Source organism: Pogonomyrmex barbatus, unplaced genomic scaffold (genome assembly GCF_055798465.1).
Source record: "Pogonomyrmex barbatus isolate J1 unplaced genomic scaffold, ASM5579846v1 scaffold2, whole genome shotgun sequence".
NCBI lineage: Eukaryota > Metazoa > Arthropoda > Insecta > Hymenoptera > Formicidae > Pogonomyrmex > Pogonomyrmex barbatus.
Genome location: NW_028297116.1, coordinates 1,130,585 through 1,154,050, shown reverse-complemented (window position 1 = coordinate 1,154,050; position 23,466 = coordinate 1,130,585). Strand labels below are relative to the sequence as shown.

Below are 23,466 nucleotides of genomic sequence, written 5' to 3'. Positions count from 1 at the left end.
TTCTCGATTTGCCACTTTTTTTGTGCTTAACAAAGCGCAAATAGCACTGCGAGTAAATAATCATTACAACATGATGACGATATATCTTGAGCGGAAGTGATATTAATTAATAAAAACAGAATTAGTAAAGAAAGGGACAGTTAATGCCATATAACTGAACTATATAAGAAATTAATTTTTGGATTCTGAAAATATGACAAAAATAAATATAATTTATATCTTATATAATTACAAAAATTTTATACTCTGATATCTCATACAGCTACATATCATATCATATAGCTATACATTCTTCTAATTACTTTTGCTAAATTAAAAACTTCAATAGACTATATAAAAATGAAGAAAATAATTTTTCCGCTCAATAGTTTATAGTTTCGATGATTTTTATAGAAGATTTCGTTCAATCATTGTTTATTTCCTAAAAACCGTGCGCAAAGCACAAGTTAGAAAAAATATATGATAAAAATATATATTAACAATATATTACATTAGTATATATTAATAAATATATATTAATAAAAACGAGGCAATTTAAAATTGCATTTAGAATTGTGTAAAAGCTTGCTCGAAGTAGTATGAGAAATATATGTAATATATTTAATTAAATATTTATTATTCGGATTAGATTTATTTATAAAAAATAAAAGGTAAATCTTCTTTCATATCCTCCTTGCTTTGTGCACGTACACGCTCGATAACTTGAATGCTGATCCATGTTTGGAACAGCAACAAAGCTCCCGGAACCATAAATAAGCGCAGATCTCTCGGAGATTTAACGATATATCGATATCGAAAAATTGCATACAATCTCGTATATATATATATAGAGAGAGAGAGAGAGAAAGAGAGACGCGTTTCCCCGGAGCCTCTTTTCTCACTTGCGACGTTCTTTTACTTTGCGAGTGACAGCATGCCTGACGTGTATATTCGATGTCGCACCACGCGCCGCATATGAACGTGCTCTCTTCTTTCCTATTTTTTTTTTTTTCCTTGCCCGATATTAGAGATATTAATGTTGAAAATCACTGCCGTCCGATAAATGTTGTGCCTGACGCTTTTGCAGAGACGAGAAGGAGCCGCTGAAGGAGGAGAAGAAGATCACGCCGATCATCGACTCCGGACTGCGCCGGGAGACCTCCGTCACCTTCGACGGCAAGAGATCCGTTTCCAAGACCGGCTTCGTCGGCAAGGACTCGGCCGTCTAGATATTCTTCCGGCGTACTAGATTGTAAATCGTTTTCGGAAACGCAATCAGTTTCTGGCTAAAAAGTGTTCTCGAAAGAAAAAAAAAGAAAGAAAAGAAAAGAAAATGGAAAAATTAAGAAACGAAAAGAAGGACGCGCAGAGCAGCGGGATCGCGGAAAGACGTGGGATTTAGCGATCCGTTTCGCCGAATTTCCGCCGGAAACGTGGTCTCACGCGCTTTGCTCTCTCGCTGCGCCGAGTCTTCTCTGCCGAACCTCCCGCTTTTCGTTTTCGCCCTTTTGCAAACGCGCGCGCGGTTTCGCAGTCGCACACCGACCCGCCTTTCTTCCCTTTCAGAACCTCTTACCTCGTGTACCGCGATACACTTGCCACCTACACTTCCTCCCCTAGAATCCCCTGACAAGCTCTTTCTGCTATTGGTGAACTTATCCTTCGCCTATTACTTTACCGCAAGATCCCGGCTGCACGTCTGATTTCGCGTGTAAGGTAAGGTAATAACCACCGCTTAAGCGAAGAAGCAAACTTTGGAAACTTGACGTATCCTCCGCTGTGCTTTTAGCTGAAAAAAAATTCAACTGAGACATTACGAAGATTTATATTCCAAAGCGGAAAGCGGATTTGATCGGAAATATTTTAATAGCTCTTTGACCATCGCAGGATCGCTCGAAAAAAATAACATCAAAAAGATTAGATCCAAGGTATTTTTTTTATCGTCGGAGTATGTCACGTTTGGAAGGTTTGTCTCTTGAAGCGCATAAAAGCAAAAAACTTTTAAAAACTCTTAAACTCTTTTATCCCAGTCAGTGTACTCGCCGAAGCATGCGAAGGAGCACGGATAATCGATAGCTTACGAGAACGAGAAGTAAACAAAGTTTATTCGATAATTGTTGCTCTTAGGAGGAGGAAGCTACGACTATAATTGTAACGTATATTGCAAGGAAATGGGGAGTATAGGTAGGTCGCTTACTCGAAAAGAAGAAGAAGAAGAAGAAGAAGATGGCAAGAAGAATGTACAAAAATTCGCGTGCAATTGGTAGAGGTCGACTGATCAATTTAGATGAACGCTTCGAGGCACCCTTTAGATTATCACAGTCTAGTACGCTGGGTAGTATCACGTTCTTTGTTGCGCGGAGTTTCAAGAAAACCGCGCGGAAAGTCGTACTCTGTTGCGCGTGAAAGCGAAAAAGAAGAACTTCACGTTCATTCGGGAAGAGTATTATATTTAAGGGTTACCTAAAAAAAAAAAAAAAAAATGCAACGCTCGTATTCTTCGTGGTGTAACATCCCGAATACTTCAATTCGTTAGAGAAAGGTGTTTTAGGTTACATAGAATACTTTATGTAGACAATTTTTTTAATACTGAATATTTTAATATTGGAAGTTTCCTCACGAGTTTCTTTCGAAATTGCCCAAGCTTGCAGGGAGTTTAATAAAAATATCTGACATATCTAATAGCGTTTTCGGCTCGCTGCATTACACCGAATCTTTAATGCACACTTACACACGAAATATCTGAATGTAACAGCATAATATTTATCATTTCTTTGCTAACGTCTGATTTCGCGAATTATGAATTAATAATTGAAATTATTAATTCATATATTCAATAATTGAAATTATTAATTCATATTGAGCTAAATAATACGACAAATCCATTGTTGATTATTTATATAAAGTTTATGTATTTTTACATTTTCATAATTTCATATATATCATAATTTAGTATGCACCCGGTGTAGTGTAACAAAGCCGAAAACGCTATAAATTTCAGTAAAGTAATAAGTAAAAATTGAGGTATTTTTGGACAACATGAAAATAGAGTGATGTTTGTAATGCATTTCATCAATCTTCAGCATTTCATCAAATATAAATTTCTCTTTTTTTCCTTAGCAATTGATAAATTTAGCGATAAGTTTACTTCAATAAATTTAATTTTAACGTAATAAAATTGTGATTTTTTTTTTTAATTTTAATACTAGATTATCATCTAGCATTGATGAAAAAAAAAAAAAAAATCGAGATATCTTGGAGAATTCTCTTACGATGAAATGCTCGGAGATTCTCTTACGATGGTTTTCTATTTTTAGTATGTTTAAGAATGTGAGTGTTGCTTTTATATTCTTCAAGCGTCAACAGAGAAACTCTCCTTCTCCACTTTTAAACGAAGTTGCGCGACTTTACGCGGCAACTTCGAATTGTACATACAATTGAACAATTTTATTATCTCTCACTTCTTCACGCTCATATTTCATCCTTCTCCACGTCTTTCGTAAGGAGTAATTGTCAATCGAAGGACGGTAGACATTCACATACATACGCCAAATATATATTCAACGCGCTTTTAGTCTCGTAATTTTCTAACTCCGTGATCGTAACGTTCAATCTTTCTCCAATATTTTTTAATCCAAAGACTGATTCTTTTGTATGTGAAATTAATGGAATCATAATTCCAATTGTTGTTCAAGCAGCCGAAGAAAAATATCAGATTCCCTTTCGTTGTTCAATCACCAATCGTGCATTGTTCGATGCGCGCGTGTTCTTTGTTGAGTCTTACGATCATGTGTGACCACTATAATTATGAGTGAATTACTACTTAAATCTCGCATATCCGTATAACGAGTTTGTTCGTTCTTCGTACGTTTGTATAATCGTAACACTCTTGTATATTGACTACCTTTATTTTATATTACCTCGAGTGAGAAAAGCTCTCAATTTTTTTTTTTTTTTTTTAGTTGTGATAATTTGATATATACTTTATAATGTTATAGTTATCTCATCGGTAAGATGTAAAAGCAGCTCATTTTTCTTTCTTAAGTATCATTTTTTTTTCTTTTTTTATTGTTAAAATTTTGTTTAAAGATACTTTTTATTTTCTAGAGATTGATATGATGATAAGAAAAGTAGGGACTCTTGTGACAATGTATGTCTGTATTAAGATTACAAAAATCATAGTAATCAGTTTACAAAGAAATTACAGTAATCAGTTACGGTTAAATTATGAATTCTGACAACAAAGTACTCACAGTACTGGGTCACAAGAACGATCGATGTACGAAAAATAAACTTCTGACAAATTTCGACATGTTATCTCGACATTAAAAATTTCTCTGAATATATGTATAGTATAATCAAAAGCAAGTAGCATTTATACCATGACAAGTTTTGCAGATATGGGAAGCTTGTCAGACGGATTTTCGATCGGTTCACGAGAGTGTGTGTGACAGAAAGCTGCCATATAATAATTATATCCGAATATAAGTAAAGGAAACGTATCGCTCTTATCCTAATGTTTAAGATGGCTTTTGCAAGAAACGCAGTTAAAATGTGATAAGTTTTTGTAAATGCTTGTAAACGTTTTCTCTTAATTGTAAGACGTATCGAGGATAAATCTTTAGGAAAGTTTTGGTAGGTTTAGAAACTCGCACGAGCACGGAATACGTGTCCTCGCGGAAAATCGATGTGGTCGATTCATCCGAGAAAGAGTGTAACATACGTTGCAACAGGTTGTCGTGCAATAATAGCTCTCGAGAATTCGAAAATTGTTTTCATTCTAATACATTTAAGGCGAGCGAGGCAAAGAAAATTGTTACAAATGTTTGTTAAGAGGATCCTGGACTAACGAGCGAACTCCGACGAAAACGTTCACAACACTTATTATACATTTCTGTAACATGCATGATACATATATGAACAAATTTTCGTATTGCTTTTTCTCGTTCTTCATATGAAAACGAAATTCATATACTAGACACAAGTATTAATGCACAAATTTTAATTGTGGAAAAGGATTTTCAGATCTTAAAATAAAGTTAAGATTAATAAAAAATGAAAGCAATACAAAAATTACTGCGTTTTGTCGGCAATACAGACAAGTCCAGCATCCCCTTGACTTCGAGTGTAATTGACAAGATTCTTTCTAAAAATAGAAAAAATTTTTTAGATTATCGCTAAACATTTTAAAATTAACTATCGTTGACCATTGAAATTTTAGAGTTAAAATAAAGATTCGCACGTTTATAAGGAGACAAGAAGAAACAAAATATGAGGAATGTAAAAATAGCAGTAGAATGTTACTCGGGTACTATCATAGCACCTGTTGCATGCAAAGCTGGCATGCTTTCTCGTGTTCGCGAAACACGCCTTCCGTGCAGATAGCTTTTTTACGTAAGACAGAGAATTTGCCAAATATAGTACTTATTAGCAAGTAAGTCAATGAATACATATAAATATATAAATATATATATAAATATATATAATGAATATATATTATATATGAAAAAATGATATATATGTACATGGAAATAAATAAAAGTTGTGGGACATCCGCATGACGGATGTTGCGCGGCACTTCGCATCGGCGAGCGAGACGCGTCACCCTTTCTAGCACCTCCAGCTATTTTGTATCCGTTGCCAAAATTCCAAAACAAGTAGCTTCCCACAAAAAGTATTACTGCGCATCTTCCAAATCCGAAGATCATTACGAGTATTAAAGTTTCGTAGATATAAGGCGTATTTTTTATGTAATGCTTTTTCTGTACGCGACGAGAAATCGTGCTATCGAAAAATAAAAGATAAAACGTTTTCAAAGTGAGAAAAGAGATGGATGGAGAAACCTTATATTTCCTCAAACTTTTTATTACAATAGTTGTGTAGATACATTTTTATAAAACGATACGTGATATATAATTCCAGATAGCTAAACTTAGTAGATACAAATTTTGAGTAGAGTCTGCTATATCTCAATGTTTGACAGAAAGACAAATGTCACAGAATAATATTTGATGATATCGGCAAATCGGCTGTCGCCAGAAATACGACAAAATCTGCTGACGTTATGCCAGCAGATTGCTCATCCACGCAAATCCTGCTCGGTTTCTACAATCAGTTGACATAACGTGTCAGGCTCTGTCGACAGACTCTCAGCTTAATGCAATTACAAATTGTTATGAATCTGTAGTGGGAATATGAACGAATTTATTGTCAATCTGTTGTCAAAAACTATTAATATTTTACTATCTAGGACGAAATTGTTCGTTGTCGTATGAGTGGCAAAAGTTAACTCGTCCCGACGAAATGATAATATCATGATATCACATAACATTTCGAGATTCAAATTCACACGAGTTGCTAAAATTATTTAATATTTTCGCTATTATGTCCGATAACTATAAACGTCTATACACATGGCACTTTATTATTCTACGTATGAATATATAAATATAGGGCCCCGATAGATGATCATTAATGCTCATAGATTTATCTTTTTTGAAAAAAAGATTAACGAATTTATAATAATTATAATAATAATTTATAATAATATCTACTAGATCACTGATTTCCTTAGAATTAGAAAAACACAGCATCGCTACGCGAAATGATGATAAACAAAAAATTTTTTTTTTCTTTATACTTCGATGCCAACATTGGAACGTTTACCTTTTCTAATCAACATCTGCTCGACATTTAGTTGCGGCGGTTCCGTTCGTGTGTGCCACACATACACCTGAAATACACAAAATTCACGAATTTTCAGTAGTTCATTTTCAAAAGGTTATTAACAAAAAAAAATGGCAGGTAGATCTTTTGACACCTTTGTGCAGCAGTCCGCTAATGGTTCCAATTGATCCTTTGTAACTAATTGCCTAAGTATTTCACTTTCCTGATAACCACCTTGAACGTCATACGAAAACCATGCGTCTTTGTGCTTGAGCAACAACTCGAGATTAATGGCGAAGCCTGCCATGTCGAGCGGAAACGGCCGGTCCGGCTTCCACGCCGCGTTAAAACCGATTACCTTATTAGTGGCGTTGTCGCAAATAGGCTTCTCTACCATTAAACCACCAACTAGACCAACTGGCCAAACACCGACCCTTTGTATTTTCTCCATCTGGAAATAGTAAATTATTATTACATCTAAATGAGATATATACATATATATATATATATTGATGCATTCACATGAATATAGTTAATCGTAGAGAACTATCGCGAATTGACTTTCTTAAATCGCTTTAAACTTATTGTTAAATTTAATAATAATATCAGTTTTATTAAAGCTTTAATAATAAGAGATACACAAAACTAATATAAAGAACTGCGTCACAAAAGGAGAGGCGTTAAAACTGAGAAGAAGCACATGTAAAGATAAATGAAAGATGAAAAACTAAATATTAAAAGATTCGCTAATCGCTAATCGAAAACTAATCAGGAAATTAATCGAATCATCTTTGCTAGATCATAAAATATTATAAAAAAAATTGCGGATATGGAATAAAATAAAAAGAACAGTTTCAAGTAAATCGCTCAAATTAAAAGGAAAGGAGGAATGAAAACAAAGGTAAAGGATGATAATGAAAGCGTTAAGAAAACAATTGTAGCAACGTGTCGTGTTGAGAAAACTCTTTGAATGAGGTTTCGCTTTACCTCACGAAAGAGCTTGACGGAGTAAGTATTGTCATCGTCGGCGAAATAAACGACGCCCTTGTCGGACGGCTTGAGATTCTCTCTGAGCCACCTTAGCGCCGCGTTCCGTTGCTCGACCCCTCGCGGCTTCTTCCAGTTCGGGTCGTTTCTGCCGAGTTTGTAGTTCGGCGGGGTTGCTACAGACAGGTGGGTATAAATCAGGCCGCTCGTCTCCAGAAACCGGGTGACCAGAGCGGTTTTTTGCGGCGCATCCTCTACGAGGATCCAGTGGAAGTTGGAGACGTGGAGGAATGTCTGCGCGAGCCGGGTAAGCTCGGCCTTCTGCACGGGCCTGGCGAATGTTGGCGTGATAGCGTATATCACAGGTCGATCATCGTCACTTCGCCCGCGAACGTTCTCGACGAAGAGACCGTGCGCCTCCAATCTCTTCAGCAAGCTGTACGTCAGACCCTGCACGTCCCGCAAGTCCGCTACCACCGGCTCCAGCTTGGATCTTATCTCCTGCCATTTCTTGTGCTCCTGATAATCTGTACGAGACACACAAATCGGAGACTTGGCGACGATCGTTTTTATTCAAACGATATATATCTCGCTTCGACCTACCGGAAGCTCACCTCATCATGGGAAAATGGTGTGAAAACGACATCGAGCGAAACGTGAAACGCTTACGTGAAAGTTACATTACGCACGGAGGAAACACTCAAGAGAATGGCCGATCATGGGGAAGATGTAGTGTGAATTATAAATAGCAGTTACAGCGTTGTGATGTCACGCGTTTGGGGATTTCGAAAACAGCGTTGAGCAATAATCCGTACTTACGTTGTACAGATCGTTTCAATCGCAATCTATACCTATACTTGCAAAAAGCGATGATTTTTCTTCTACTACTTTATGAATAAAAATTATATTTAGACAAATTACAACTGTTTCCTTAGCAATATAATATTGATTATTCTGCGACCAAAATAATTTCAAACGTATTAAAGTTAGCGGTAATTAATATATTTTCTCTCATTATCTGAAATATCTGTTTATTACAGGTCATAATTAATAATTTCTCAACTTTTATAACAATTTAACTGTATAAACAATATTATATATTTCGTAATTCGTGAGTTGGAACTCCCATCATTACAAATCCAATTCGTAATTACCAAAATTTCTAATAGCTAATTTATTGTTCTAGTATGATCATAATAATAAATTCGTGATTATCAAAAGAATCTTGGAAATCCTGAAATAATTGATCGACCATCGATATTACCGACTATCGATATCCATTTTTCAATTATTGATAAATATTTAAATTATTTTCCAGACAACACAAAGTCCAAAATATTTTTTAGACTTTGTTTTAAATGATTTTTATATCTCGATTTTATATTTATTATTTGAATATAATATAATATTAATTTACGATTTATTATTATACAGATGCTTCATAAATAAAAATACATATTTACAAAATAATATCATTGTACATTGCTGCAAAATTAATTTTTTAATGCATTTAATTATCTGTTGCATGAATAATCAAGCGCGATTAATAATAACAAAATATTAATTTCTAATAAAAATCAAATAATCTAAGAAATATGTCTATCTGAGAAATGTCAAAATAATAATAAATAATTAAATTAATATTATATTACAGTTAATCGTTCCAATTTTTCATTTTACATGAACCTTCATAAGAATGACCTTTAACACGTTCCGCATGGATTACTAGTAATTTACGCTGGACTTTTCATTCAGATTCGTTTAATATTCTACTTGTAAAAAATAATAGAATTATTAAAGTAATAAAATTGTTATATTTCCTGATATTATTTGCAATATTATTGCCCTACGTTCTTTACTTTAAAATTTTTTCTATTTCTTTTCATTATTATGAAACATAATTTATTTAATAAATATAAATATAAATGTCACATAAATCGCCGGTAATCTACGCGGCATAGATAAGAAATCCAATTAATGCGGCACAAAACGTGTTAATTCTATTTTATGGATGTAACACTATACACAGAAAAAACTTGATTTTAAATCAAGATAGATATTTTCATATATATATATATATATATATATATAAGCAAGAATATTATAATCTTAGAAAATTTTAGTCTTAATTTCGTTAAATTTCACTGAACTGTGTCGATGCAAATGCTACTTTTGCTAAAGACTAAAAATCTTCTATAACGAGTATTATAACGCTCTTGCTTATATATAAGAATATTTGTTTAGATCTAAGACAAATTTTTTTTTCTCCGCACGATTTTCGTTGATACTCGAGACTCCGTTTCGAATCTCACGCCGAAAATCACGTGATGCGCGCCGTGACGACTCACCACTCGTGTTGTCGCACGCGTGGATGCGTCGATGCGAACCGCTCGAGGTGACAGAAGCGAGAGAAATGCGATAAGTAGGCGGGTACTTACACACGATGCTTTGGAAGGCGATCACATTTAGCAGAAATAGTATCACAAAAACCTTGTTGCAGCGAAATACGGCCCACATGTTGGCCTTACTGCTCGATTCGTCGATGAGGAACACACTTTCGGTCATCGTTGTCGCGCCATGACACCGTTCTGCCTAATCGGCCAATCGAAATGTTAAAATCCGTTTCGCGGTATCGTAGCACCGCTCGTGCGATTTAAATTGTTTTCGTAAAAGTACGTCGGTATATATTATATAGATATAGATTAATCCCTGACAAGCTACTGTTGAAGACTACCGACGTCCCGTGCCGAAACGATTTGCGATGATCAAAAGAGGCTCGAAGATAATGGAAGAATATCAATGTTATCAACTGATAATAAAACTTTCGATTCGTGATAATGTTTCTTAATGTGTGTATTTACACAATATCATATTTATTACTACAAAATTATAATTTTTTTTCCTAAAATTATTATTTTCATGAATAATCGTACATGGATAATAATTACAAAAATACAATTTTAAATAAAATTATATATACTAAATAAGGAACTTCGAAATAATGATAAGTCATAAAATTAATATTATATTTTGAATTGTCTAAATTTTAACAGCCATATAAAACTTTCATAAGATTGTTGGCCTTTTTACTTAATCGATGAATTAATTATCGTGGTCTATTAACAATATTTTAATGTAATATTAAGAAAAATAATATTATTATTTATAACAATTTTTAAATGTACTTTTTATATAAATTTTTATTTTGTATTATTGATAGATGATAATTGTATCGTGAGTCGATACAAAAAAGTTCTTAAAATTCTTATGTAGGCAGTTACATTGCCGACATTTTGAAACGAAAAATCCTAATAAATCTAAACATTCTAATAAATTTAAACATTTGCAAATAAAATGAATGTTATTGTATAGCAGACAACATTACATGAATTTAATTATTTTTTTATTAAGTTAAATTTATATATATATATATATATTTTGTTATATTATTTGCCAAGAATTTGAAGACATGAATAATCTTCGATTACGAAATAATCGAATTTTTACAAAAGCAAATTCAAAAAAATATATACAACACGCTTAATAATTTTTCAGATTTTCCATCTTACAACACGATCAAATCTTTCTTTCTTTGTATTACTCCAAGAAGAAAGAAAGAAACTCTCTTGCCTTCCGGAGCTGAACGCAAGGAACTACCCTCGACTGATGCAGACCCGCGACCCCAGATGACGCCAAGGGTGTTCACGACCCGTGCAAGTCTTGCGGCGCGTGTCAAAAGCGCATGCCGGGGCACGCGCGTGCCACGGTCACGCGTATGCCTCGCTAGAACAGTCAGCAACCAGTCAGCAGCGGATAGACGGTGGGGCGAGGAAGGGGCGAAAGGGCAGGATGGGAGGCAGTAGAGGGAGGCTGGTTTTGGCTGGCTGGTCCGCTGGCGAAGTAGCGAGGGTGTCGCGCCGCGCAGCCACACCGATCGCTGCGGCGGCCGCGGTAGCACGAGCGGGTCGCTCTTCCGTCACTCCTCTTATACATACGTTCGTCGTACATCTTCGTTCTTGCGCGTGACGGCACGCGAACGGCGTCGTGATGTGAGGACGCGCGAGAGCGGGAACGATCCTGGCTGACAACGCGAGACCCGGCGCGAGACGAGCGATTAATTGCCAACGGGGGTGAGTCGATAGCTCACGCCCGAGAAAAGGCAGAAGAGGGGAATAGCAGAACGAAGGAGGGATTGAGGGAGAGAAAGAGAAAGGGAAGGAGCAAGAGAGAAAGGGAGAGAGAGGGGGAGGGGGGCGTACGAGGAGCTCTCACGTGACACGCAAGGGGGTGCGAAACTGTAGTTGACAGTAGTACATCGAGCGTCTGCTACTACTGCCGTTGGTTGCTTGTTGTGGCAGTGGCAGCGGCGGCGGTGGTGACGACGGTTGTGGCAGCGGTTCATGGTGGAAGTGGTTGTAGTGGTGGTCGACAACGACGAGGACGACGGAGGGTAGCACTGCGCCCCTGCGATCGGCGGCGAGAGGGAAGGAAAGTGGTAACTTCTGAGGTTACGAGGCCAGGGGAGAAAGTGGGTGTTGCCGGAGCGACAACGACAACGGGAGAGCCGTCCGAGTCCTGCGGGACGTCGCCGGAAGTCCAGGGTGTTTCACGTAGAAAGTAGGCTAGAGAGAGAAGAGAGAGAGAGAGAGAGAGAGAGAGAGAGAGAGAGAGAGAGAGAGAGAGAGAGAGAGAGAGAGAGAGGCAACCGGAAGGATGCTCGTCGGTTGTAACTCGTCATCTTGGAGCCGATGTCAGCCCGCCGCTGACCTCTTCATCGATGATCTCGTGCCTCGTGAGTAAGCTGCACCGGATGTGTCCTCTTCCGCTTCCACGCTTCCTCCACCTTGCCTATACGTACAGGTGAAATTCACCGTAGGGATGAGTCATCTCGACTGGGTTCACAGAAACGGATCGGATTCTTTAGGGAATATCGTTTTGTCCTTATTATTCATCGAATATCGTTTTGCCCTTATTATTCATCGAGTATTAAACAAGGATACCTGGGTGCACTCGGATGTTATTTCCGAACGCATCCCCCCCCCCGCCTTCCCTCACCCCCCTCTGAGTATTTAACACGAGACGGAGACCTCAGAGCTCGCGTGACCTTACCTATAGTCACGTCCACGCCTCTAGAACGATATCGTTGAACTATAGTTCAATCGCTCGCACCTTTCAAACGATCCAAGATCGTTTCGAACGTGCCTACGTCTTCTGAATGACGTTGATCAGAACGATCGAGAGTGTTCATCGTAGCCGCGCGCTTCTACCGCGAGGAAATAGAGGTCGGACGCAAATTACGAGCGTGGACGATAGGCGTTGCGCGCCGGGCACGGTAATTGGGGCGAGGGGACGCCGTTTCGCGCTGGATGATGGGAGAACGGAGTGAAGGGGGTGAAGGGGAGGAGGAGAAGGAGGAGGAGGAGGAGGAGGAGGAGGAGGAGGAGTTGCCACGGAAGAATACCGCTGTATCTCTCGTTTCCCTCGCGATTTCTCTCCCTCGCGGCCTCTCCCCGTGCCGCCCTCGAGCCTCTATCATCCGCAACCCCGTTTCTTCGTATCACCCTCGCGTATCTCTTTTTTCCTCTCCCCTCCCCCCCTCCCTCTTTGCTTTCGGTAAGCTGGAATCGTCGGCGCGTAAAGTTTCTCTTTCGCGAGTACAGACGAGAATCCCACACAAACAATGAAGAAAGGGGTTACTGTGCACGCGCGACGTGTGCACGCGCCCTTTGCTCTCTCCACGCTCTTCTTTGCACAACCCTTTTATCACTATACGCTATGCGTATCATAGAAGAATCCCAGAAATAATACTTGAAGCTTGACTATCCAAGAGAAAATATCTCCACCTCTCTCTCTTTTTCTTTTTCTTTTCCATCATTTTTTTTTCCCTTTTATTCCCACATATGCATTGGTCCCAAATGTCGCTTAAAAGAAGTATTATTGGATTATTTCTTTTGTCTTCTTTTTTCTTCTCTCTCTCTCTCTCTCTCTCTCTCTCTCTCTTTCTCATCTTTTTATCTCTTATTTTTGGAGAGACGACAGAGAGAGGCCACACGCTAACTACGTCATCATGTCCCACTGAATCACGGCATTTAAATTGATTCCTCCCTCGTTCTCTCCCTCGTTCATTCTCTGCTACTATTATACGGAAGTGGTTACTATCTTGCCTCCTCTATGCGCACGTGAATCGGAAAATGCCAATTTATTTAAATGCAGACTCCTCGCCGGGCAATTCAGTTCAGAACTTCTCTGAACGCGCTCTTAATTCTCGACAACATTACATTTAACTCGTTTGCATCATTCTCAAAGGGAAATGATGATTACTCAATTCAAATTCCTGATATATTTATCTTTGACACTTAAACAGAGGCGGAAATAATTGACAGGCCTAAATTATTAACTTATAAATTAATCGCGTCTAACGTGTCACGTATCTTTTACGTATCTGTATTCGAATCTATATTTCCGCCGGAAATTCGGAAGGGCAATTTTTATTTCTCTTTGCCGCGGCTTCTTCTCTTCCGCAGATGTCTTTTTACTATACTCGGTGCCGTGGCGTGTACTCGAAATCTGCCATCGACGTCTTGCCTATCTAAATCCGTCGATTTCTGGCACGATTTCTGGCACGTCGATTTTATGCGAGCCGGAAATGTATATCCCGCGGAATTGCCCATGACTGGACGGGGCATCCAACATGGTCGTTCAATAATTTAGCAAGGTTACGGCTACTGCCGACACCACCGTCTCGGTAACCACCGTCGCGGTAAAGCTCGAACTAAGAAGTGATCGATCAATGGTTCCCTCTCGATACTTTGCGACCGTCAATCTTTCTCGCGTGCGTGCCGCTATCATATTTAGAGCATTATAGTCGCGCTATTCCGAGTACCCGCTGAATAGCGCACTTGTATTTGTGAGTAAAAGTTTCTAAACATTAGTAGAAATTAGAATCACGATGGCGCATAAGTGTCGGTCCACAATAAGTATTTAATTTTTAAGCCGTAAGAAATTGACTAATCATAGTCGAGTATTCTTTTCATATTCGATTATAATTGGTCAGCTTCTTAAAGCTTAAACCTATTGTGGACCGACACATAAGGGAAATAGCTTCAATAGACTTTTATTTCGCTCGAGATTGTTGCACACTTAGATTCTTCATTATCTCTTTATCTTTTCATACAACTTGAAAAACTATATTAAAATTTTATTTGAATTATATTTTAAGTACTTTGAGTCATTATTTTCTTTTTTATGAGAAACGGAAGAAGAATTGTGATAAAAGAAGATGCTTTGGGAAAATGTAAAATCAAAGATATAATTATTAACTGTCATTAAAATCTTATATATTCCCATTATTTCAAATGTTATCTATTATTTCGTAAAATGATGTTTTCCATGACGTGAGGAAAAGCTGCAAATCCGCAATTAAAAGATCGTGAAGGTTATTGGTCAAGCGGATTTACGACTGATGAGTCGTAATGGCGTTCAATTGCAATCTGTTTTACTTTTTAATACCTGTCACCGTGTGAGTGTTTGTTTAGTTACGATATGGATCATACAACACATTGATGTAGCATTAACTTCATCGGTATCGGAAGTTCAGTCCCCCGTAAATACTCCATAATGTCAGCAAATGCAACGGTATAGTGTTCAATGTGCGTCGAGTCGCGAGGCCTTAATTTACTTTCTCTCTGTGGCCTTGCACGCAGAATAGCAAATGTACATCTTCCCTAGGTTTTCGTTTCTAAACGATAATAAAGTTAACAGAAAAAAATATATCAACAGCATAAAGAATGTGAAACATTAAATATAGCGATGTCTTCTTATAAATAATAATTGATACAGCGATATTCCTCTGAACAATCGATAGTGATATTTCTTCAAATTAGAAAGTAACGGTAACTCAAATCGATCTATTTTTCACAGTTCACAAGTGTAATCGTGGCTGCGACGATTTAATAAATAAACCAGCCATTCGGTGAACCAATTCTCAGTGGGAATGAATGGAATCTAAAATCGGTCGGTCAATTAGCTATTATTAAACAAACGCGCCTTTACTTTACGCCCTCCCCTCCCCCCTCCCTCCTCCCCCTCCCCCCCGACCGCAATACACCCCGGTGCCGTGCACTATTCCATTATCGGTTACACCACTTTGTTTGTTTGACTAGCAGTCGCATTCGATTAGTGGTGGCGGACGAGATAAAGGGCATGGAAGGGCAATTCCTAGGAAAATTCCATCCCATCCACCTCCTCCTACGAGCGACCGGTCGCGCGGTGCGATGACTTCAATGGCGTAACAGATGTATAGCCGAAAGTTCATAGCCGCGGAGAGTAGTAATAGTAGTACCCTGACATTTCTGAGCCGTGACCGTTTTCAGAAAAGGTCAAACGATATAGAGCGGCATTTGAGTTAGGAGATTGGGTCTACACAGTCTGGTCTTTTTCGGTTTCGAGAGTTAATACTTTTCATTCCTCTCCGGTTCTCTTCTCTTGGCAAAAAAAAAAAAATAACATATGCTTCGTGGAATAGTAACTGAAACTGGTAGTAATGGTGATCCATCCAACACGGAAGCGCGAAAGAGTAGACGTGATCTCTTCTTACAATGTTTTCCACTAGGTGGAATTTGATGGGAAATAATTTATATATATTTGACGGATCATTTGAGAATGATGAAATCAATGTTTGAGCACAAATTAATGGACTCAAACTCTCAAGAGTTCCAAGGAGCGACAGAGAGAGGACGCGATATAAATTAATATAAACACATATTTTTATTTTGAATACGTGCGATTAAAGTTTGATTAATGTCTTGATTAATCTGTTTCATTTGGAAGTTGTTTCCTTTATAGATTTACAAAAATATCTCGGAATCTTTTAATTACATTGACGATCATTATTATAAAGACATTTATTTGTTCATAAATCGCAAGCAAAAAGTTTGGACACATTGTATATACCAGTCTCAGTCTTACTTCGAAAATAAATTTTTGTGCTCGCCGAAGCAAGGCATTCTCTCTTTTCATATCTCTCGACAAGGCATATTCCGATGCCAATGCGCTCTCGTATTGTTGCCAAAATATATTTCTCGATTGCTACCCTCATCATTTTCTTTGAAACCTCGCTCCCGTGAATTATAACTTTCCTATAGACCTCTTATTGTCTCACGACCCACTTCCGGTCTTAATAGCAATCAGTCGGAGTGCTCTATTCGATCTGAAACCTTACTGCGAAGAGAAAAAGCCGGGGTGGTTGTGTCATTTTCAATCTTTGATCGGGATGGTCATTGAACCGATGTGTATACGTGTTCGAGAGAACATCAAAATGCAAGATGTATATAGATGTGTTATATTATAATTATGTATAAAACAGTTCAGTAGTTCGAAGACGATATATATATATATATATATATATATATATATATATATGTGTGTGTACTTTTATTCGAGTTACATCAGAACCTCGTAAGAGTTTCGTAATTGATTGTTTGCTCTATGAAGTAATGGACGTTATTATTTTATTGCATAGAAAAGAATGCAATTATCGAATATTGAAACACCTCGTCCGATGATAAATTGCAAAGGTTATTGAAACAATTCGATTCCGCTGTTGAATAATAGATGACCCCTTAAATGGAGATCGTTAAAGCTAGCAAGCTCCTTTCTCCTTTCTAATTTTTATCGGTTTTACCATTACATCGCACGGAGAAAATAAAAGGAAGCAGCTTTTATTAAGCTTTTCAGTAATTGGGACATCTGTTTTAAGTAATAAAAAAAGAGTATTGGCAGATTAAATGGGATTTATCCATGATTTGAAGTCGGATGTCGCTAGATCGCGATGTGTAAGCAAATCGAAGTGACCCCCATGATCTGCTCGAGGAGCAATTCGAGAGATAATAACTGGCAATGCGGTTAGGAGTTTCGACCCACGTTACAGTAGATTCTTGGCTCGTTGCACCGTAGCGATTAGCGAGCAAATGGCTCAGCTTAGACCGAACAATATTCCGCTTCGAAATAAGATCGAGATGTCCGCAAGAGCGGTGAGAACGAGAGAAGAATCGACTCAATTATTTATTCGATACGTCAATTTGTACTTGCAATTTTCTTTTTGCTTTTACATCTCGTGTTTCCAGAACTAAAGGATTTAAATTTTAATTTTCCCGAATTCTTTAAAATCTCCATTCATGCATTTTACTAGACTTCTATTTATTACAACTCTTACCCATCAAATATCGTTGACAATTTTACATTAACTTATAAATATGCCTGAAACAATATAATCTATATCTCAATCGATGTGAGCGTATCGTTGCTTTGATTATTCAACGATATTTCAAAAATTTTAAATTGCTAGTGGAACATTGATTTCATCTTGAGAAATTCCTGTGGCTTCGACATGTTTTTTAATTTGGGGAAGCTCAATTTTAAATTGGAATGGAGGATGTCGAGGAATCTCAAGGCACGCTGTACAATCTCGAGTCGCAAAGCGCGCCACGGAATTTACGCGAGTCCAGATACAAATTTAGAAATTACGGCCTTGATTATTAAAACGGATTATACGAGATTAGTCGACGGTCACGGGAAAGCTGCGCGGAAATTTATCGCCCTCCTTTATCGTCCGTACCCGTACCCGTATCGTCGTAAAGATATGCGAAAAAAAAAAAAAGTGACGTGCGTGCAGGAAAACGCACTCCGATTATTATCGGGGACCCTCGACGTCCTTCGCAGAACGGTAAAAAAGAAAGGATTGCGAGCATGCGTGTTCGTATCTCCGGCCATAAAGGCCGCTTTATCGTCTTAAGGGGTGAAACTTCTCGAGCACGCTCGCATGCTTGTTGAACTACCGGTTTATCGGCTCGAGGAGAAAAACACGTGCGCAGATATATGAGCGCATATATTTCAGGTCAGAAAACTCTAAACTGGACCGTCCTGTAAGATCTGTTTTCGCTTTTTATAGCTGAAGTTACGATGGATTATTTATATTGCAAATTTTTAAATGAAAATTTCAAATCAGTTGAATTTTTGCTTTATCTCTCATCATCAATTGCGAGCAAATTTTAAGTGTGTGTTTCCCTTCTTTTTCTTTTCCGCCTGAAATGTACGCGATATATTTGAAAAATGTTATTTTTTACAATCATGTTATCGATCGAATTTTCGCTAACGAATGATCAACATAACCATTTACCTAGCAATTCTGTAAGATATATTAAAAATTATTTACGTATTGAGTGCAGTTATGTATCGTTTCTTTAACGTTTGCCGGAGATTTCCGCCAATTTGCGCACATTCGTCCCAGAGGAACGAAAAATTCTCGTTCCGAGAAATGAGAAAAGTGCAAAAAAAGTATCATCCTTCGAGCAGCTCGGATGAAGTGAGAAAAAAGGAATCTCCTAGCTAGCCGCTTCAGAAGAAGCGCCTTTTCCACTTGCTGAAGATTATATGTGGCGTCCAGAAAGCTCTCATTTGCAGAAAGCTCTCATTCAAAGAGACTACATTGTTCAGCTTTTTAATTTTTTAAATACGAATAAATAATTGAACGACGATGACAATGTTATTAGGAGAAAAAACATTATTTATTTGTATTATTTATACATCAGAAAACAATATTAACAATAGCAATCATACTTTTTATGCTTGTTAATAATAATAATAAAAAAAATAATAATTTTACAGTTTTTGCCAATTAAAATATACATATCGTAAATTTTGTTTACACTTTATCGATATATAATTATGTACTATTGTAACTTGTAAGATTAATAGCAAATTTAATTTGCAAATTAATAAAAGAGATCATAAATTTGTTGAAAATACTTAAATAATAATCGCGTACTGAATAAAATTATTAGCTTTTGAACTTTGGCTTTAGACTGTAACTAGTTTAAGCCGCCATTTATTAAAGGGCTCCAGATTTTTGGGCGAGGCTGCATTTCACTGGAGAAATACGTGATGATGAAATCTCTTCTCACCGCTGCCGGGTAAATGGATTTTACGTTTATCGCACTATCAGCACAATTTTCATTCAGCACAATCCACATTTTTGTACAGCGAACAGACAGATGCGCGCGATTGTTACTAAAGACTTCTTGCGATACCGTGTCTTGGATAGAGTAGACGCTAAAATCGCGTTTACAGCGAGCACTAATGTAAATCCAAGATGCAAATGAGACGGTTTTTGCGATACCGTATTTACGAAAACGGGTAGACGCCAGTGTTCCACGGACGAAACAACCAGCGGGGGGCAATTTGCATCTTAAATTTACATTACATTGAATAATGATGTTTTTGCAATAGGATTTGGAACAAGGCTGCTTTTTATAAGGAAGCACGGCATTAATTTCACACATGTTTCCCCCCTCATCTTATCGCGTAATTATTTTTCCAATGACCGATCTTGTTAATGTTAATAGATAAATTTTTATATAAAATTACTTACTATTAAATTTCGTACATATTAAGACAGTTTTATTACTTTTGTTTGTTGATTTTTATTTAGAATTCTACTTATTACATCCCGGTATTGGAACGGTCTCTCTTTTTTTTTTTTTGCGTAAGATTATTATCTTTGGTGATCTTACACACAAGGTAGAATTGAATGTCCGAATAAATCGACACGAGATCGGAGGGTAGTCCTCGTTGCGAAGTTTGCAGCTCACTTCTTTCCCCGACAGAAAACGAGTTCACGATATTTATTGCGGTAATAAGTGGTGCCGTTTTCGATCCCTGGAAGCCAAACGGAACAGACCGAGCGAAATCACCGCTAAGGTTCGATCTGATGTCGCGAAACTACGTACGATACCTCGAGGATAAGAAATACTTTTGATTACGCGGTGACGCCGTCGTCGCCGTTCATCGGATAGAAACCGTCTAGACGTCTGCCCAAATACACACGCGATCATCCTGTGAGAACGGGGGAGGTCATTGAGACCGAGGCTTCAAAGGAAATCGTCTCTCGACCAAAAGTTAACATTCTGTTCGCTCCATACACCATACACCATACACCATCGCCGCAAAGTCGCAAATTAACTTTACGCAATATTAACTTTTCAAACTGAAACTTTCGTGTTTCTTACTTTCTTTAAATAATCATTTTTATTATTTTCTTTTTTTTTTCTTTTTTTTTTACATGGAGCGTCTGTACAAATAAGTTTTGAAAATTTTGGATAGATTGATTTAAAGATTCAGAAATAAAAAAAAAAAAAAAACGACTTTTTGTTCTATTTTATAATATTATTTATCATATCTCATTTATTAATTTAATATAAATTTATTTATTATATATTTTTTTCCTTTCTATCTCTATAATAGTGGCGCTTAGCACAACAAATAACACCTTTCACCTTAATTGAATTATTTTTTTATTATAATTAAATTCAAAATTATATTTAAAAACTATGTGTAATAAACTTTCTATTGTCTTCTAAAAAGAAGACAAAATTAAAAATGTCTTTGCGTACGTATTTTCTTGCCTATTAAGTCTACCGATGCAATCCGAGTCAATCTTTAAATTTGCAACGCTTATACGCCATAGACAACAAGTCCCATCAAATATCTAGACCTTCCCTCGAAAGCCTTCGAAAGCGAGGGTCAAAGGGGAAATGTGAATATTCGCTATGGGAAGAAATTTCCATTTATACGAAATTCGTTCGCCACCTGATCTCCTGTCTCCATTAAGGTCATGCGGATTCGTCGAAAAGAACGAACAGATTACGATTTAATATCTTAAAAGCGACTACATGGGAGCAAATCTAGTGCGTTATAGTGACGTTATTTTAAGAGCAGAGCGAAGATATGATAAAAAATTTATCGGTATAAGTATAGACATGCTTTCACGTCTTTGCAGAACTATTCGCCAAAGTTACTTTTGACTAGATGATATAAATATCGACTTTCGGATAAAAATACGCGAGCACTTTCGAATCAAAAATGTTCACAATTTTATTTAAGTAATAACTTCTGCTTGAAGACTAAAATTAAATAATTCTATTGTATTTCTCTTCTTTCATTAAAAATTAACTTGATAATTGTTTGAATTAACAGTTACTATGATAGTTTTTAAATGAGTATAATATCCATTGAGGATAATGACAAACCTATTATTTAAATTAATAATTGAATAAAAAATAATTTTTTATTTATGTTAATAGCGACACGTTTTATCCGCGAAAAATTGCTTCAGTCCAAATGTCGTTTCAGGGGAAAAGGATGAAAAGGTAAAAAAGTGATATGGTAAACTAAGTGCATTGCACAGAGGGAGTTTGAAATTGCAATCTTGTCCAATAAAAGGCCCGGGATTGCTCGTTCGCCTTTTTACTTTGAACTTTCGCGCGGCAACGACTTTCGATGCCTGAATCCGAAATCGCTTTTCCGGAAGGCACGTATCTACTGGAAAAAAATGTGATTTAATATTATAGAGCATACAAGGGCCACCTAAATACGAGCGATTGAACCGAAAAAGGTCGGGGGTTAAACGTTCCGAGGGAAACGACCTAGTCAAAGACGTGCGAGATTGGGAAGCGTGACGCGAAAAAGCATGCAAGCCGAGAGCGCGATCGAGATTCTCGTTCAATTCTCTTTTTCGCGACAAAATGATTAATTTTCCACTTTCTGTGCAGTCACGAAACTCGGCGAATCTCACGTTTTTTTTTTTTTTTTTTATGATCGAGTCCCAGGCGTCTCGTAACTGGAAGCCATTTTCCAACTTTGCGATCAATCTCGTAGACCGCACAACGAGATTACATAACAGATAAAATGTTTTAGAGATTGCTAAATAAATAAAGTAAATAAATAATCGGGGAGAAATGTTGCTAGGTCATACATTTTTGCTAAACCAACGTCGGTCAATCGAGAAATTGAAAATTTTTACCGAATCACTTTTGAGATTTTCTTGCGGAATACGTATTCTCGTAAGCGTTTTTTCCTCAAGGTTTTTATTCCTCCTGCAGAATTTTATTCTGCAAAATGTATGTCTCTTTATTGTTACTAGTTGTGCTTTTTTATATAAAATACAATGAGAAAGAGCGAAAGAGAAAATGTATATGATCTGACTGAAAGGGCGGCGGTCGGCCGATAGGTAGACGACCTGGGGTGGGTTCGCGCGGCATGGAAATTCGACGCGCTAATCGATACGAAATTTCAATTTTCCTTGTTAGAGCCTATTTCCTCCGCCCCTACCAAGAGGCACGACGATTGACGCTTCCGTCCCTTTCATTTGGCGACCACGCACACGATTTTATAATTGACGGGTGAAGCTAATAAACCCCTAATGGAACTTCAAGGTTCCTTAATTCTTCAGGAGATCAGCTTTCTCTTTTAGGAGGCCAGCTTTTTCTCACCGTCTCATAAAATTTAAAAACTAATGACTAATGGCCGAATTTTAGATGCGACATTGCTGAAGAGTGAGGTTTAGACTATCGAGATGTCGAATAATGAAATTTTTGAAAAAAAATTGCAACTCGCAGCGAAGCTCTTTTATTGTGTAATAAACAGATTGCATTTTAATGCAGATTGCGTTTTGATATTATATGTTTTGCATAAAGGCGTGTATAAATTGTATGAAATATATATAGAAATAAACACAATTATGTACATATTTATTACATATATTACATATTTAGTCTCGAAAATTTGTTTATTATCTCGGTTTCAGAATAAACCATTCAATTATGCGGCGCTATTCATGTTTTTTCGCGAGATTGCGATGGCGACTCGTTGATTATACGCTGTAGAAAAAGCCGCTTTGATATTTATCTGGTGAAGGGTTGTCGAAGTGAATTTGTGAATACGCATGGAGTTCTAAAAATAAATAGAAATGACGGAAACTACAGATGTCTGTGGGAAGAT

The 23,466-nt window shown here is 37.2% G+C and overlaps 3 protein-coding genes across 12 annotated transcripts in view; 2 read left to right on the top strand and 1 right to left on the bottom strand.

The window, feature by feature from the left end:
• Positions 1-5,805, top strand: part of Fas2 (neural cell adhesion molecule fasciclin 2) — a 99,373-nt gene extending 93,568 nt beyond the window's left edge. For 4 of the 5 annotated variants that reach the window (XM_011644022.2, XM_011644021.2, XM_011644020.2 and 1 more), the window contains one exon: positions 1,067-5,805. In XM_011644022.2, the coding sequence (XP_011642324.2) occupies positions 1,067-1,208 (142 nt within the window). In that variant the 3' untranslated portion in view covers positions 1,209-5,805. The remainder of the gene's footprint in view (positions 1-1,066) is intronic. The other variant, XM_089076079.1, reaches the window with a different exon arrangement.
• Positions 5,806-5,823: 18 nt separating this feature from the next.
• On the bottom strand, positions 5,824-10,371 carry GlcAT-I (Glucuronyltransferase I). Its single transcript, XM_011644026.3, has 4 exons — positions 10,071-10,371; positions 7,633-8,159; positions 6,800-7,096; positions 5,824-6,712 (listed from the first exon to the last, which is right to left on the bottom strand). The coding sequence occupies exons 1-4, from the start codon at positions 10,195-10,197 to the stop codon at positions 6,614-6,616; spliced, it is 1,050 nt and encodes a 349-aa protein (XP_011642328.2). The 5' UTR covers positions 10,198-10,371; the 3' UTR covers positions 5,824-6,613.
• Positions 10,372-11,451: 1,080 nt separating this feature from the next.
• Positions 11,452-23,466, top strand: part of LOC105430559 (protein FAM135A) — a 33,160-nt gene continuing 21,145 nt past the window's right edge. For 4 of the 6 annotated variants that reach the window (XM_089076075.1, XM_089076073.1, XM_089076074.1 and 1 more), the window contains exon 1: positions 12,256-12,424. The gene's annotated coding sequence lies outside the window, so the exon portion shown is untranslated. The other 2 variants (XM_089076072.1, XM_089076071.1) reach the window with 2 other exon arrangements.

What these genes read in the sequence shown, in the direction of transcription:
- GlcAT-I (XM_011644026.3), bottom strand. Translation starts at nt 10,197, where the DNA reads ATGACCGAAAGTGTGTTCCTCATCGACGAATCGAGCAGTAAGGCCAAC. An exon ending in CGCCTTCCAAAGCATCGTGT is followed by an intron (nt 8,160 to 10,070) that starts GTAAGTACCCGC and finishes TGTCTCGTACAG; the next exon opens with ATTATCAGGAGCACAAGAAA. An exon ending in TAGCGGACTGCTGCACAAAG is followed by an intron (nt 6,713 to 6,799) that starts GTGTCAAAAGAT and finishes TGTGTATTTCAG; the next exon opens with GTGTATGTGTGGCACACACG.